Source organism: Anomaloglossus baeobatrachus, chromosome 6 (genome assembly GCF_048569485.1).
Source record: "Anomaloglossus baeobatrachus isolate aAnoBae1 chromosome 6, aAnoBae1.hap1, whole genome shotgun sequence".
NCBI classification, from domain to species: domain Eukaryota; kingdom Metazoa; phylum Chordata; class Amphibia; order Anura; family Aromobatidae; genus Anomaloglossus; species Anomaloglossus baeobatrachus.
Window position 1 is genome coordinate 36,858,683 of NC_134358.1, and position 17,168 is coordinate 36,875,850.

The 17,168-nt window shown below is 44.4% G+C and overlaps 1 protein-coding gene across 2 annotated transcripts in view; it reads left to right on the forward strand.

Annotated features, from left to right (window-relative positions):
- The first annotated feature begins 523 nt into the window (after positions 1 to 523).
- ADCY8 (adenylate cyclase 8) overlaps positions 524 to 17,168 on the forward strand; it is a 430,517-nt gene continuing 413,872 nt past the window's right edge. For both annotated transcript variants that reach the window (XM_075352858.1, XM_075352859.1), the window contains exon 1: positions 524 to 2,324. In XM_075352858.1, coding sequence (XP_075208973.1) covers positions 1,404 to 2,324 — 921 coding nt within the window. In that variant the 5' untranslated portion in view covers positions 524 to 1,403. The remainder of the gene's footprint in view (positions 2,325 to 17,168) is intronic.

The following is a 17,168-nucleotide window of genomic DNA, read 5'->3' on the forward strand; positions in this document are numbered from 1 at the left end:
AGTACAGGTATATATATGTGCAGTACAGGGTATATACATGAGCAGACAGTACAGGTATATATATGTGCAGTACAGGGTATATACATGAGCAGACAGTACAGGTATATATATGTGCAGTACAGGGTATATACATGAGCAGACAGTACAGGTATATATATATATATATATATATATATATATATATATATATATATGTGCAGTACAGGGTATATACATGAGCAGTCAGTACAGGTATATATATGTGCAGTACAGGGTATATACATGAGCAGACAGTACAGGTATATATATATGTGCAGTACAGGGTATATACATGAGCAGACAGTACAGGTATATATATGTGCAGTACAGGGTATATACATGAGCAGACAGTACAGGTATATACCTCTGCCTTACTCGGTGTATATATACCTTACACTCGCTCCATTTGCGCCCATGAACTTGCTCGGGAGGTAATAGCGCGGGCCGTGACGTCACCGTTCTCGTCAGCTGACCGTGCCGCCCCGCCCCCCGCACAGCAGCAGCAGCAGCAGCAGCCGGGCTGCTCTCGTGTAATCCACTCTCCTGGGCTGTAATGCTCTCCTCTCATACAGGCTGCATGTGCCTGCCAGAAGACAGGAGCCTGCAGCAGCCGCGCCGGGGGAGGCAGCACAGGACATGAAGCCCTGCATGGAGCCCCCCTTGAAGGTCAGCAGCAGCAGCAGCATCTTGTTATGTGGAGAAGGGAAGTTTGTTGCAGGATGGAGATAAGACGCTTGCTCTGATGCTGCTGCCATGGATTGAGCTCCCCTCCTGCATCTGACAAGTGGTACATTGCATCTCCTGTGCCTAACTTTGCTGTGAGTGGCAGCACAAGGAGGTGTCAGCAGCGGCATCTGCCCCCAGCTGCTGCAACTACCACCACCACCACCCCTCACTTCTAATGACCTTAGCAAAGACCTTGATGATGCTACTTGTAGATGAGGTCCATGCCATCTCCAAGGTCAATGTTGCCCTGGTCAGATAAACTGTTCCTAAGTCTCCTTTGTTCTCCAGCCCTCCTTAGATGTGTCTGCTCCTTCCACTTGTGCAGCTGATGCATCCCCCCCAGACAAGATGTCAATCCCTCTACGATGCTGGACTATCGGCTTTGATTCCCACATCGATCCCAGTTTGGTGAAGATCTGATGTTTCTTCGGGAGTTACATCCGGACAGAAGAGTAACCTTTAGGAGGTTCCGGACAACAGTTTTTAAAGATGAATGGACTTAGTGCCTGTTATGTCAATAGCTCCGATTAGTGGGAGGACATTATTCCAGGATTATGGACCTGGGGACCGTACGGCGCCTCGGAAAGTGACCGTCCTTTGTAAGCACATAATAATAACCTTTTGTCAGCCAATGCCATTGGCCAGTAAAATGACCACAGATGTATTTCAGTAAGCTCCAGCGAAGAAAACAACAAGAACTGTACAGATCTACCATGGAGCTGTCAGAGGTGAGGTGCTCCAGTGCCACGGATGAACTCTATACCATCAATAAGACCCCCACCATCAACAGTAACACCAGACCCAAAAGACTCCTCTGGCAGACGGCGGTGAGGCACATCACCGAGCAGAGGTTCATCAACGAACAAAGCAGTGCGAAAACCCTCTCCTCCGATGACTCCTACACCACCAATGCCAGTAGGCAATTTGGCAAGATTTCTGGTGGGGATAGACATAATAATGGAGGCACCAAAGTCTTTCCAGAGAGGACAAGTAGTGATCTGGGCTTCCTTCATCTGGACTGTGCCCCTAGCAATTCAGATTTTTTCCTAAACTGGGGCTACACCTATAGAGGGGTCATCTTCCCAACCTTAAGGAATTCATTCAAGTCTAGAGACCTAGAAAGGCTTTATCAACGCTATTTCTTGGGTCAACGACGCAAATCAGAAGTGGTGATGAACATCCTGGACGTGTTGACCAAACTCACCTTACTGATCCTTCATCTCACCTTGGCCTCTGCACCAATGGACCCCATCAAAGGCATTTTGCTGGGCTTCTTCACTGGAATTGAGGTGGTCATCTGTGCCTTAGTAGTTGTCAGGAAGGACACAACCTCGTACACCTACCTACAGTTTAGTGGGGTCGTGACGTGGTTGGCCATGGCTACCCAAATCCTGGCAGCCGGTTTAGGATATGGCCTTCTAGGGGACGGTATTGGCTATGTACTCTTTACACTTTTTGCTACCTACAGCATGCTTCCATTACCCCTTACCTGGGCTATCTTGGCTGGATTGATAACTTCTCTTCTACAAATCGTGATGCAGTTGGTAATCCCCAGACTTGCAGTGGCTTCCATAAATCAGGTACCTGGTGTGCATGTGTGCGTGGGTGTTTGATATGATTCCCTCAGGCATCTACCTAGATGGAAAACATCCCAATGGTTATTCATTCAGATATATATAGACAAGGTGAGGATAGAGTTTGGATTCCGACAAGCAACAATTGTATATATATATATATATATATATATAAAATCATTCATCACCTCTTGTAAGGTGGGTCATGGACTTGTCCTTCATGGGTCAAAGTCTAAATCCCACCAATGTCCTTCTCAACTTCTTTGTCTTCCAACACTTCCTTATCGGAAGACAAAGCTCAGACTCTCGTCTCAAAGACCTTGATTATTGGTCAACCACCCTTTTTTCCATCCTTTGATTAATCAGGTTTTTTTTTGTTTATATACTTGAATCCTAAGGATACATTTGATATCGCGTGATCTACAAATTGAGGAGAGATTTATTTATTGTTGTTTTTATCAGTTATTTTATTATTTGTGTTTTTATCTATTATGTTATTTATCTATCTTTTATATATATTTTTTCATTTTTTTTATTATATTTATTGATTTGGTGCCAACATATTTGTTAGATTTTTTGTTTATTTTTTCCCTTTTTTATTATATTCATTGATCTGGTGCCAACATATTTGTTAGATTTAACCATTTTCTTGTTTATTTTTTCCCTTTTTTTATTATTCATTGATTTGGTGCCAACATATTTGTTAGATTTAACCATTTTTTTGTTTATTTTTTCCCTTTTTTATTATATTCATTGATCTGGTGCCAACATATTTGTTAGATTTAACCATTTTTTTTGTTTATTTTTTCCCTTTTTTTTATTATATTCATTGATCTGGTGCCAACATATTTGTTAGATTTAACCATTTTTTGTTTATTTTTTCCCTTTTTTATTATATTCATTGATCTGGTGCCAACATATTTGTTAGATTTAACCATTTTTTTGTTTATTTTTTTTCCCTTTTTTATTATATTCATTGATCTGGTGCCAACATATTTTTTATTTTTAAGCATTTTTTGTTTATTTTTTCCCTTTTTTTATTATATTCATTGATCTGGTGCCAACATATTCATTAGATTTAACTATTGATATTTTTATTCTGATGGAGCAGATCCCTCCGAGAAGAGACTCGTGAATCCCTTGGTACGGGGTCTTGCGGCTTCCCGGTCTATCAGACAATAGATGACATTCACTAAGGGCACTAACTATGTCATTAAGTGCTCAGCTCGAATTCAGCAACACATTCGTCTTTGGTCAATTAATAGATCTCTCCGACCGCCCTTGTACTGAATTATACATTACGGTGCAACATTGAGTCTTTGGGATCAGGAGCTCTCCAGTCTGCCGGGTGCTGAATGTACAGATTGTTTCAGAGCCATCAAAATTCTGATTCACTTGGCTCCCTCTACTGGTTCGTACCTTTCCCCGATAGTAAACATTTCCCATTTTTGGAATGGAGAATAAAACAACCCCCCCCCTTTTCCTCCGATAACCTCAATATGTGAGGCTGAGAGCCATTAATAAGAGTCAGGACGTGTCTGAGTTATTACCATGAGTGTCGCACGTTGGGTCTGTAGACACTCCATTAATAAAAACCATAGTAGGGGCGATTAAAGGCTTTTCTGTAGTAAATCACATCCTAAGCATATATGCAGATAATCTGGGGCATAATTACACGGAAAAGCTCTTCTGGTGAGTGTAGGGATTTGTATTTATGGCTGCCAAGGTAAGAAGTCACTGCTGTGCCTACAGGACCATATTGCATCTAGGGGTGTATGATGTGTAGATATGGCAGGTAGCCGCTACCATCAGGAATCCAGGTAGACATGGTAGGTAGTGTCTACCATCAGGAATCCAGGTAGACATGGTAGGTAGTGTCTACCATCAGGAATCTAGGTAGACATGGCAGGTAGTGTCTACCATCAGGAATCCAGGTAGACATGGTAGGTAGTGTCTACCATCAGGAATCCGGGTAGACATGGCAGGTAGCGTCTACCATCAGGAATCCGAGGTAGACATGGCAGGTAGTGTCTACCATCAGGAATCCGGGTAGACATGGCAGGTAGCGTCTACCATCAGGAATCCGAGGTAGACATGGCAGGTAGTGTCTACCATCAGGAATCCGGGTAGACATGGCAGGTAGCGTCTACCATCAGGAATCCGAGGTAGAGATGGCAGACAGCGTCTACCATCAGGAATCCGAGGTAGACATGGCAGGTAGCGTCTACCATCAGGAATCCGGGTAGACATGGCAGGTAGCGTCTACCATCAGGAATCCGAGGTAGACATGGCAGGTAGTGTCTACCATCAGGAATCCGAGGTAGACATGGCAGGTAGTGTCTACCATCAGGAATCCGGGTAGACATGGCAGGTAGCGTCTACCATCAGGAATCCGAGGTAGACATGGCAGGTAGTGTCTACCATCAGGAATCCGGGTAGACATGGCAGGTAGCGTCTACCATCAGGAATCTGAGGTAGAGATGGCAGACAGCGTCTACCATCAGGAATCCGAGGTAGACATGGCAGGTAGCGTCTACCATCAGGAATCCGGGTAGACATGGCAGGTAGCGTCTACCATCAGGAATCCAGGTAGACATGGTAGGTAGTGTCTACCATCAGGAATCCGGGTAGACATTGCAGGTAGCGTCTACCATCAGGAATCCGGGTAGACATGGTAGGTAGTGTCTACCATCAGGAATCCAGGTTAGACAAGGCAGGTAGCGTCTACCATCAGAAATCCGGGTTAGACAAGGCAGGTAGCGCCTACCATCAGGAATCCAGGGTAGATATGACAGGTAGTGACTACTATCAGGAATCCAGGGTAGACATGGCAGGTAGCATCTACCATCAGGAATCTGGGGAAGTTATGGCAGGTAGCGTCTACCATCAGCAATCCGGGTAGACATGGTAGGTAGCGTCTACCATCAGAAATCCGAGGTAGATATGGCAGGTAGCGTCTACCATCAGGAGTCCGAGGTAGATATAGCAGACAGCGTCTACCATCAGGAGTCCGAGGTAGATATAGCAGACAGCGTCTACCATCAGGAATCAGAAGTGTTTAATAGTAAATAATTAGAGGTATTACACATTGGTTATATAGCACTAGCGTGTTCCTCAGCGCAGTACAGACTGTACTCTCTTCCATAAATTCCTGTTCTTGTGGATCTTACAAACTAATCTGCCTTTTGATCAACTTCCAATCCAGGCCCCCATTGATGCAAGACAACAGAGCTGACCATTGAGCTGCCATACCACCCCAAAGAGGTGCATCTAAAATAAGCAAGGGGTAAAAATGGGTTAATCGTAGACACCAATCGATAGCAAGAAAAAAACGGGCTTCTGGATTTTATACCTGCGTAGGATCACTTCCAACTTTTAGGGGGCTGCCCAACAACTCTATGCAGATAACAGTATGGCATGAAGATAGGCAATGAATAAGTCATGTAGGACCATACCATATCCATATCCGTGCGTGCCACTTCTGATGTAGACATCCACAAATTATCCACAGAACATTAACATATTGTTACTTCTTTATTGATTTTTCATAAGAAATAGAAAAAAAATATTAAAATCCTCATGGCAAGCTTTGAAAATTCATTGACTTGTTTCTGGCATCCCAGTGCCTTTTTTTCGTCGTGTAGTATACTGTGACACAGTGGCTCAGTGGTTGGCGCGGTTGCCTGGGCCTCCTGGGTTTGAAGTTGACCAAAAAGGATTTGCTTGAAGTTCATCTTCACCAAGTAATAGGCTGGCATACTACTCAGACCGCCCACCATTATTACTAAATCACCACCGAGTAATAATTGTGCGCGCAACAGCTTTCCCACTGTTTTATAGGTGCAAAATTTTGGGAGCACAATGTGAATCCTCTGTCTTGGGGTATCTAAAGTGTTTGGGGAGCAGAGGACAGGGACAATTGCGAGGATGGAATGGAGTTCCTTGATGCCACCATGCCATATCGATGGTAAGATTGCGTGACACTCATAGTCATTGATGCCACTATGCAATCCTAGTGGTAAGATTGCCTTGTATTTATAGTCATTGATGCCACCATGCCATACTGGTGGTCGGATTGCCTGTCACTTATAGTTGTTGATGCCATCTCGGTGGTAGGATTGTATGGCACCTATAGTTCTTTATGCCACCATGCCATCCCGGTGGTAAGATTAACTGGCACTTATAGTCGTTAATACCACCATGCCATACCGGCGGTTGGGATCGCCTGGCACTTATAGTTGTTGATGCCACCATGCCATCCCGGTGGTCAGAATGCCTGGTGCCTACATTCGTTGATGATACCTTGCCATCCCGGTGGTAGGATTGCTTGTCACTTATAGTCGTTGATGCCATCTCGGTGGTAGGATTGCCTGGCACCTATAGTCATTGATGCCACCATGCCATCCTGGTGGTAGGATTTCCTGGTGTTTATAGTCATTGATGTCACCATGCCATCCCGGCGTAGGATTGCCTGGCACTTATAGTCGTTGATGCCATCATACCATCCTGGTAGTAGGATTGCCTGGTGCTTACAGCCATTGATGCCACCATGCCATACTGGTGGTCGGATGCCTGTCACTTATAGTTGTTTTTACCATCTCGGTGGTAGGATTGTATGGCACCTATAGTTGTTTATGCCTCATGCCATCCCGGTGGTAGAATTAACTGGCACTTATAGTCGTTAATACCACCATGCCATCCCTGTGGTAGGATTGCCTGGCACTTGTAGTCATTGATGCCACCATGCCATCCCGGTGGTCGGAATGCCTGGTGCTTACAGTTGTTGATGACATCTTGCCATCCCGGTGGTAGGATTGCCTGTCACTTATAGTCATTGATGCCATCTCAGTGGTAGGATTGCCTGGTGCTTATAGTCATTGATGTCACCATGCCATCCCGGCGTAGGATTGCCTGGCACGTATCGTCGTTGATGCCACCATGCCATCCCGGCATAGGATTGCCTGGCACTTATAGTCGTTGATGACATCATGCCATCCTGGTGGTAGGATTGCCTGGTGCTTACAGCCGTTGATGCCACCATGCCATACTGGTGGTCGGATTGCCTGTCACTTATAGTTGTTTTTGCCATCTCGGTGGTAAGATTGTCTGGCACCTATAGCCGTTGATGCCACCATGTTATCCCGGTGGTAGGATTGCCTGGCACGTATAGGTGTTTAGGATGTATGGAGTCTCGTCCTTTCTACTGTTTGGTAATTTAGTGGGTTTACATCGCCCATACAAAGATGTAAGGAACCAATATCAGCTGCATATCCCCTCATTTGGACCCCAGAGTGACTGCAGTGATTACCTTTAGGGTGCGTACAGGGCACTGCATATTTTGCTCTATAGGGCCCATTGCAATAGAAGACTTTCAGGGTTAAGTTTGACCTTGACATTATGAATATTAATAATATATGAGCGATTAATAAACTAATAGATGATAATACTAAAAAGATTGCAAGAGAATCATCGATCCTGAAGCTGAGGTCCTTTTATTGCCACACTTTATATCCCATACATCACTGCTTGGCCATCGTAGGGTATGTGCCCATATCGAGCCCCCGGTACACAGGCGGCCATTTGTCTGATATCTGAATATGGAGCTATCATTTGCAGCATTTCTACAGACTGCTGCTGGATGTAAGCGAGCCTCCGGAATCTTCTCTCCGCGTCCTATCCAGTGTAATACGGCGGTATTTTATCAATGAGCTTTAGCTCGGAGCTGAATGAAATTCCTGTCTGATTCTTCTCTCGGTGATGATAGAACATCAGTACATCGGCGGCAGAAGGAACTGAACCTGACAGATGCAATCATGGGCGAGAGCTGTGCCTTTCCCCTATGGCACAAAGAATGTCCCCTATACAGGATGCACATGTCCCCCTATAGGGTGTACACCCCATGCAGGTATATAATTAGTATGGTGTGCCATATAGCACCTATGCACCGGTGACTGGTGTGGGGGCTTGAATGGTGGATACTCCCTCAGTCAGACCATATAATTTGCCCAAGAATACAAACCCAGGATTACAGGGGCATTTAAGGGTCCTAGATCTACGACAGGGGCAGATAACAGTTTCTCATACCTTGGTGGGAGTCAGACTACTGGACCTCCACCGATACCGGGAAATATCCTTTTGGGATGGAGTGCTGCCTAAACGTTCAGAACACCATTCATTCTCTGGGTGATGGCTGGAGATAGGTGAATTCACAACTTGACTTTTTCAGGCAGTCCCACAGGCAGTGAATGTGAGATGGAGTGCACCCATGGCCACTGCTCTGGGGAATTTTAGAACCTCTTCTTTGACCTTTTGGGCCCCCATGGATACACAAGTTATCACCTGTCCTATAGTTGTAATAATAAGTGATGAGCGAGCACTACCATACTCAAGTGCTCAGTACCCATAACTAGTAATGAGCGGGCACTACCATGCTCAGGTGCTTGGTACTCGTAACTAATGATGAGCGGGCACTACCATGCACGGGTGCTCGGTACTCGTAACTAGTGATGAGCAGGCACTACCATGCACGGGTGCTCGGTACTCGTAACTAGTGTTGAGTGAGCACTACCATGCTCGGTTGCTCAGTACTGGTAACTAGTGATGAACGAGCACTACCATGCTCTTATGCTCAATACTTGTAACTAGTGATGAGTGAGCACTATCATGCTCGGCTGCTCAGTACTTGTAACTAGTGATGAGCGGGCACTACCATGCTCAGGTGCTCAGTACTTGTAACTAGTGATGAGCGGGCACTACCATGCTCAGGTGCTCAGTACTTGTAACTAGTGATGAGCGGGCACTACCATGCTCAGGTGCTCAGTACTTGTAACTAGTGATGAGCGGGCACTACCATGCTCAAGTGCTCAGTACTCGTAACTAGTGATGAACGAGCACTACCATGCTCTTATGCTCAATACTTGTAACTAGTGATGAGTGAGCACTATCATGCTCGGCTGCTCAGTACTTGTAACTAGTGATGAGCGGGCACTACCATGCTCAGGTGCTCAGTACTCGTAACTAGTGATGAGCGGGCACTACCATGCTCAGGTGCTCAGTACTGGTAACTAGTGATGAGCGGGCACTACCATGCTCAGGTGCTCAGTACTGGTAACTAGTGATGAGCGGGCACTACCATGCTCAGGTGCTCAGTACTAGTAACTAGTGATGAGTGACCACTACCATGCTCGGGTGCTCAGTACTTGTAACTAGTGATGAGCGGGCACTACCATGCTCAGGTGCTCTGTACTCGTAACTAGTGATGAGTGAGCACTACCATGCTCGGGTGCTCAGTACTGGTAACTAGTGATGAGTGAGCACTACCATGCTCGGGTGCTCAGTACTGGTAACTAGTGATGAGCGGGCACTACCATGCTCAGGTGCTCTGTACTCGTAACTAGTGATGAGTGAGCACTACCATGCTCGGGTGCTCAGTACTTGTAACTAGTGATGAGTGAGCACTACCATGCTCGGGTGCTCGGTACTCATAACTAGTAATGAGCAGGCACTACCATGCTCGGGTGCTCAGTACTCATAACTAGTAATGAGCAGGCACTACCATGCTCGGGTGCTCAGTACTCATAACTAGTAATGAGCAGGCACTACCATGCTCGGGTGCTTTGTATTCGTAACTAGTGATGAGCGGGCACTAGCATGCTCCGGTGCTTTGTATTCGTAACTAGTGATGAACAAGCACTAGCATGGTCAGGAATGCATTGAGAACAATAAAACATAAAAATGATCAGTGTAAATCAAAATTAATAGCCCATGGAGATCTGGATTTGGAATGATACTCAAAATCAAAGTGGAAAATCAAATTACAGGCTGATCCAACTTCAGTGGAAATACCTCAAGACAAGGAAATGAGATTCAGTAACGTGATTGGTGGCTGGGCATGCTCCTGATGAGGGGCGGATGTTTTCTTGAGGGATCTCCTCCAACACCTGGATTCAAGCATCAGTTAACTCCTGGACAGTCTGCAGTGCAACGTGGCGTTGTTGGATGGAACGAGACATGACGTCCCAGATGTGCTCGATTGGAATCAGGTCCGGGGAACGGGCGGGCCAGTCCATAGCATCAATGTTTTCATCATGCAGGAACTGCTAACACACTTGAGCCCCATGAGGTCTAGCATTATCATGCACCAGTAGGAGCCTAGGGCCCACTGCATCTGCATATGGTCTTACAATGAAACTGAGGATCTCATCCTGGTAGCTAATGGCAGTCAAGCTACCTCTGGTGAGCACGTGGAGGGCTGTGCGGACCTCCAAGGAAATGCCTCCCCACACCATTACTGACCCACTGCCAAACTGGTCTTGCTGGAGGATGTTAAAGGCAGCACAACGTTCTCCACAGCGTCTCCAGACTCTGTCACATCTATCACTTGTGCTCGGTGTGAACCTGCTCTCATCCATGAAGTTCCCAGGACGCCAGTGTCGAACCTGTCAATCTTGGTGTTCTCTGGCAAATGCCAATCCCCCTGCCCGATGGCTGTAATCACAACACCCACTTGTGGACATCGGGCCCTCATACCACCTTCATGGAGTCTGTTTCTGACAGTTTGAGCAGACACATGGATATTAGTGGATTGCCGGTGGTCATTTTGAAGGCCTCTGGCACTGCTCCTCCTGTTCCTCCTTGGACAAGGAAGAAGGTAGCGGTGCTGCTGCTGAGTTGTTGTCCTTCTCCACATCTCCTGGTTTACTGGCCTGTCTCCTAGTATCTCCTCCATGCTCTGGACACTGTGTTAACAGACATGCTAACCTTCTTGCGCCAGCTCACATTGATGTGTGTAATGCAAGTCACTACTTAGGCATAGTACAGACGGAAGAGTAGTCAGGAAAACCGGGGTCTGGTAACAGGAAGACACATATGGATACAGGGAATGCACAGAAGCTTAGTTAGGTCACAATTTGAGAATCAGAATTCCAGGAAGGCATGTAATAGATTCAGGGTAGTGAGATGAGGTCAGGTAACGGTCTGAGGTAAGAGCCAGGAGGTCACGACAGGAACAGATAACGGACAAAGAGTGGAAACAACAGTCCGGGGTCAGAAAATCAAGATCAAAATACTTGCAGAAAGACAGACCACCAGCACAACTACAGAACCAGAATGTACAACTGGCAAGGTTCTGAGAGAACACTCAGTAAAGGAGCAGAGCAATTACCAGGACGATGAAACACCTGAGCAATCAGCGCCTCTCAGAACCAGCATGGAATTCAGCACTGTCAATCAACCTGCCAGCCAGAAGCCCAGGACAACACAGCAGAGCATCTACTAGTGTGCAAGATGCTCTGGACAGAGGAATCGTGACACTGCCATTTCAGTAGTCCAGGAAACCGCAGCAGAGCATCTCCTAGTGTGCAAGATGCTCTGCACAGAGGAATCGAGTCACTGCCAGCTCAGTAGTCCAGGAAAGCGCAGCAGAGCATCTACTAGTGTGCAAGATGGTCTGCACAGAGGAATCGTGTCACTGCCAGCTCAGTAGTCTAGAAAAACACAGCAGAGCATCTCCTAGTGTGCAAGATGCTCTGCACAGAGGAATCGTGTCACTGCCAGCTCAGTAGTCCAGAAAAACACAGCAGAGCATCTCCTAGTGTGCAAGATGCTCTGCACAGAGGAATCGTGTCACTGCTAGCTCAGTAGTCCAGGAAAGCGCAGCAGAGCATCTCCTAGTGTGCAAGAGGCTCTGCACAGAGGAATTGTGTCACTGCCAGCTCAGTAGTCCAGAAAAACACAGCAGAGCATCTCCTAGTGTGCAAGATGCTCTGCACAGAGAAATCGTGTCACTGCCAGCTCAGTATTCCAGAAAAACACAGCAGAGCATCTCCTAGTGTGCAAAATGCTCTGCACAGAGGAATCGTGTCACTGCCAGCTCAGTAATCCAGAAAAACACAGCAGAGCATCTCCTAGTGTTCAAGATGCTCTGCACAGAGGAATCGTGACAATGTGCCTTCCTGTGGGTTGTAGATATCGCTTCATGCTACCTTAAGGGGTGAGAGAAATGACAAAATGCAAAAAGTGACCAAAACAACAGCCAAAAAGGATGAGAACGGTCACCACCTGCAGAACCACTCCTTTATAGGGGGTGTCTTGCTAATTGCCGATCATTTCTACCTGTTTTTTGTTCTATTTGCACAACAGCAGGAACAATTGATTCACAATCAGTGTCGCTTCATCATTGGACAGGCTGATTTCACAGAAGTGTGATTGAATTGGGAGTATATTGTGTCGTTTAAGTGCTCCCTTTATTTTTTTTAGCAGTGCAGTACCATTCTCAGCCACTGCACAATGTACGGTGCTGTGTAATTTCTGCTCTGTTGCTGTCAGTCCTTACTGTAGCTCTGGAATTGTATTCACCTATATAAGGGGGTTGCAAATAAATACTATGCTAGGCTTTTAACATATGACATACATTCACTACCAGAAACCAAACTCTAGGAATAGCTTTTTAACCAAGTGCGACAGTAATACGCATCTAATTCACAACCGCCTTCAGTACCACCCCCCCATTTATTAATAGCCGTACCGAGTTTTCACGTCTCTGAGTCATATACCTGGTAAAGTCACGTGATCCGGTCCGAGTTCTCTATATATAGCGTAGAATTGCATGTATTGTGCTCGTATGTGGGTGTCTATAGGGTATCATTAAAAAAGAAAAAATTCCCCTATAAGGTTTTTTTGTTTTTTTTTTCCCTCCCGAACATCTGAGCAACATGCTAAATAGGGCATAGCTAATATTTACCATGCGATGAGTGATTGTTTTCTGAAAACACATCAGGATGAATGATACCGGGCTCACGGCTGTCATTCCTATTTTCCTTCTTGCTCTATGAAACGCGTTCTCGATGAAAGAAAATATCCCGGTGACGTCGCAGGCAGTAAATTAATAGATGTCATTTTACTGCTGAGGTTTCGCTTCTCGACGTAAAGCCGTTCATTATGTGCCGCTAAGACGGCGCGATGTTCTGTGCTTTCAATCAGCGCGGATCTGACGAAGACCCTACGCCAGGAAAGAGCAAGTAAAAAAAAACTACTGTGTTTTCTCTTTTTAGATCATAATGACAACCAAAAACATCCAAATGGCCCTGATCAAAGTTCCCATTCCCCAGTTCTTAATACCGTGTATTGCCCCCGCTAACATCAATGACAGCTTGAAGTCTTTTGTGGTAGTTGTGGATGAGGCTCTTTATTTTCTCAGATGGTGAAGCTGCCCATTCTTCTTGGCAAAAAGCCTCCAGTTCCTGTAAATTCCTGGGCTTTCTTGCATTAACTGCGCGCTTCAGTTCTCCTCAGAGTGGCTCAATGATATTGAGGTTAGGAGACTGAGATGGCCACTCCAGAACCTTCACTTTGTTCTGCTGTAGCCAATGATAGGTCGACTTGGCCTTGTGTTTTGTATCGTTGTCATGTTGGAACCTCCAAGTACATCCCATGTGCAGCTTCCGGGCTGATGAGTGCAAATTTGCCTCCAGTATTTGCTGCATTCATCTTTCCTTCAGCTTTGACCAAGTTTCCTGTGCCTTTGTAACTCACACATCCCCACATCATCAGCGATCCACCTCCATGCTTTACAGTAGGAATGGTGTTCCTTTCATCATAAGCCTTGTTGACACCTCTCCAAATGTAACGTTTATGGTTGTGGCCAAAAAGTTCGATTTTGGTCTCATCACTCTAAATTACTGTGTTTCAGATGTTTGGAGGCCTGTCTGTGTGCTGTTTGGCCCATTATAGTCAAGATACTTTGTGGCATTTACACAGTAATGGCTTTCTTCTGGTGACTCAACCATGCAGACAGTTTTTCTTCACGTGCCTCCTTATTGTGCATCTTGAAACAGCCACACCACTAGTTTTCAGTGAGTCCTGTACTTCAGCTGATGTTATTTGTGGATTTTTCTTTTCATTCCGAGCAATTCTCCTGGTAGATATGGTTGAAATTTTTGTTGGTCTACCTGATTGTGGTTTCGTTTTTACAGAGCCCTGATTTTCCATTTGTTAATCACAGTTTGACCACTGCTGTCTGGCATTATCAATTCCTTTTATATCTTTTTGTATCCCTTTCCTGTTTTATACAGTTCAACTATCTTTTCCCGTAGATCCATTGACAATTCCTTTGCTTTCCCCATGTCTCACAATCCAGAAATGTCAGTGGCTGGATAAAAGATGCAACAGTCTGTCTGGATCCCAGAAACTCTCTCAGCTTTTATGCACACACAATGATTACACACAAACAGGTCACAGGTGAGGATGATACATTTATTAGCCATTCAAACCCATTTGTGTCAATTTATGTGCATGTTATCAGCCAAAATCACCAGGGTATGTGACCTTTTGATCAGGGTCATTTGGATGTTTTTGGTTGTTATCATGATGTAAAAAGAGAAAACACACTAAATGGTTTCACCCAACCACTAACCATGAGCGGAAAAAAAGATTTTGTGTTATCATTCATATTCTTTGAAAAAAGACCAAGAAAGAAAAAAAATCTGCCGGGGTGTGTAAACTTTTGAGCACAACTGTAACTATCTATCCTTCTATACATCCTTCTATCTATCTACAGTCATATGAAAAAGTTTGGGCACCTATATTAATGTTAACCTTTTTTCTTTATAACAATTTGGGTTTTTGCAGCAGCTATTTCAGTTTCATATATCTAATAACTGATGGACTGAGTAATATTTCTGGATTGAAATGAGGTTTATTGTACTAACTGAAAATGTGCAATCCGCATTTAAACAAAATTTGACTGGTGCAAAAGTATGGGCACCGCAACATAAAAATGACATTAATATTTTGTAGATCCTCCTTTTGCAAAAATCACAGCCTCTAGTCACTTCCTGTAGCTTTTAGGCTATGTTCACACACTGCGTTTTTCACCTGCGTTTTTGGTCCGTTTTTGGTCCGTTTTTGCTGCAGAAATTTCTTGAGAAATTCTTGTAACCTTTCTGCAGACATTCCCCAGCAAAACCTATGGCAAAAAAAATTAGCTGTGCGCACACTGCGTTTTTTTCTTAAGAAAATTCTTTCAGTAGATTTTCTTAAGAAAAAGAATGAGCATGTCACTTCTTTTCTGCAGCTAACTGCATTTTTTGCCATATATAATTGGCACAATAACACAGGGAGCAACCAGCGGTAAAAACGCACCAAAAACGCACAGAAAACGCACCAAAAACGCACTGAAAACGCGGCAAAAACGCAGGTGCGTTTTTGGTGCGTTTTTTAACACAGGTGCACTCTTAAGAAATTTCTTAAGAAATTTCTTAAGAAAAATCATTTTTCTAGTGTGAACATAGCCTTAATGAGTTCCTGGATCCTGGATGAAGGTAGATTTGACTATTCCTGTTTACAAAACAATTCCAGTTCAGTTAGGTTTGATGGTCGCCGAGCATGGACAGCCGCTTCACTTCATCCCACAGATGTTCAATGATATTCAGGTCTGGGGACTGGGATGCACATTCCAGAACATTGTAATTGTTCCTCTGCATGAATGCCTGAGTAGATTTGGAGCGGTGTTTTGGATCATTGTCTTGCTGAAATATCTATCCCCTGCGTAACTTCAACTTCGTCACTGATTCTTGCACATTATTGTCAAGAATCTGCTGATACTGAGTTGAATCCATGCGACCCTCAACTTTAACAAGATTCCCGGTGCCGGCATTGGCCACACAGCCCCAAAGCATGATGGAACCTCCACCAAATTTTACTGTGGGTAGCAAGTGCTTTTCTTGGAATGCCGTGTTTTTTGCCTCCATGCGTAACGCCTTTTTGTCTGACCAAACAACTCAATCTTTGTTTCATCAGTCCACAGGACCTTCTTCCAAAATGTAACTGGCTTGTCCAAATGTGCTTTTGCATACCTCAGGCGGCTCTGTTTGTGGCGTGCTTGCAGAAACGGCTTCTTTCACATCACTCTCCCATACAGCTTCTCCTTGTGCAACGTGCGCTGTATTGTTGACCGATTCACATTGACACCATCTGCAGCAAGATGATGCTGCAGGTCTTTGGAGGTGGTCTGTGGATTGTCCTTGACTGTTCTCACCATTCTTCTTCTCTGCCTTTCTGATATTTTTCTTGGCCTGCCACTTCTGGGCTTAACAAGAACTGTACCTGTGTTCTTCCATTTCCTTACTATGTTCCTCACAGGGGAAACTGACAGTTTAAATCTCTGAGACAACTTTTTGTATCCTTCCCCTTAACAACTATGCTGAATAATCTTTGTTTTCAGATCATTTGAGAGTTGTTTTGAGGAGCCCATGATGCCACTCTTCATAGGAGATTCAAATAGGAGAACAACTTGCAAGTGGCCACCTTAAATACCTTTTCTCATGATTGGATACACCTGCCTATGAAGTTCAAAGCTCAATGAGGTTACAAAACCAATTTAGTGCTTTAGTAACTCAGTAAAAAGTAGTTAGGAGTGTTCAAATCAAGAAATTGATAAGGGTGCCCATACTTTTGCACCTGTCAAATTTTGTTTAAATGCGGATTGCACATTTTCTGTTAGTACAATAAACCTCATTTCAATCCAGAAATATTACTCAGTCCATCAGTTATTAGATATATCAAACTGAAATAGCAAAAACCCAAATTGTTATAAAGAAAAAAGGTTAACATTAATAGGGGTGCCCAAACTTTTTCATATGACTGTATCTATCTATCTATCTATCTATCTATCTATCTATCTATCTATCTATCTATCTATCCCTCTATCTATCAATATATCTATCTTTGTAGTTATCTCTCCATCCTACTGTATATTTTTTTATCTACATTTATGTCTTTTTACATCAGTAACTGATTTAATGTGGTGTAACATCTGCATGGTACTAAAATTAATCTTTCCCTTAGGAGATT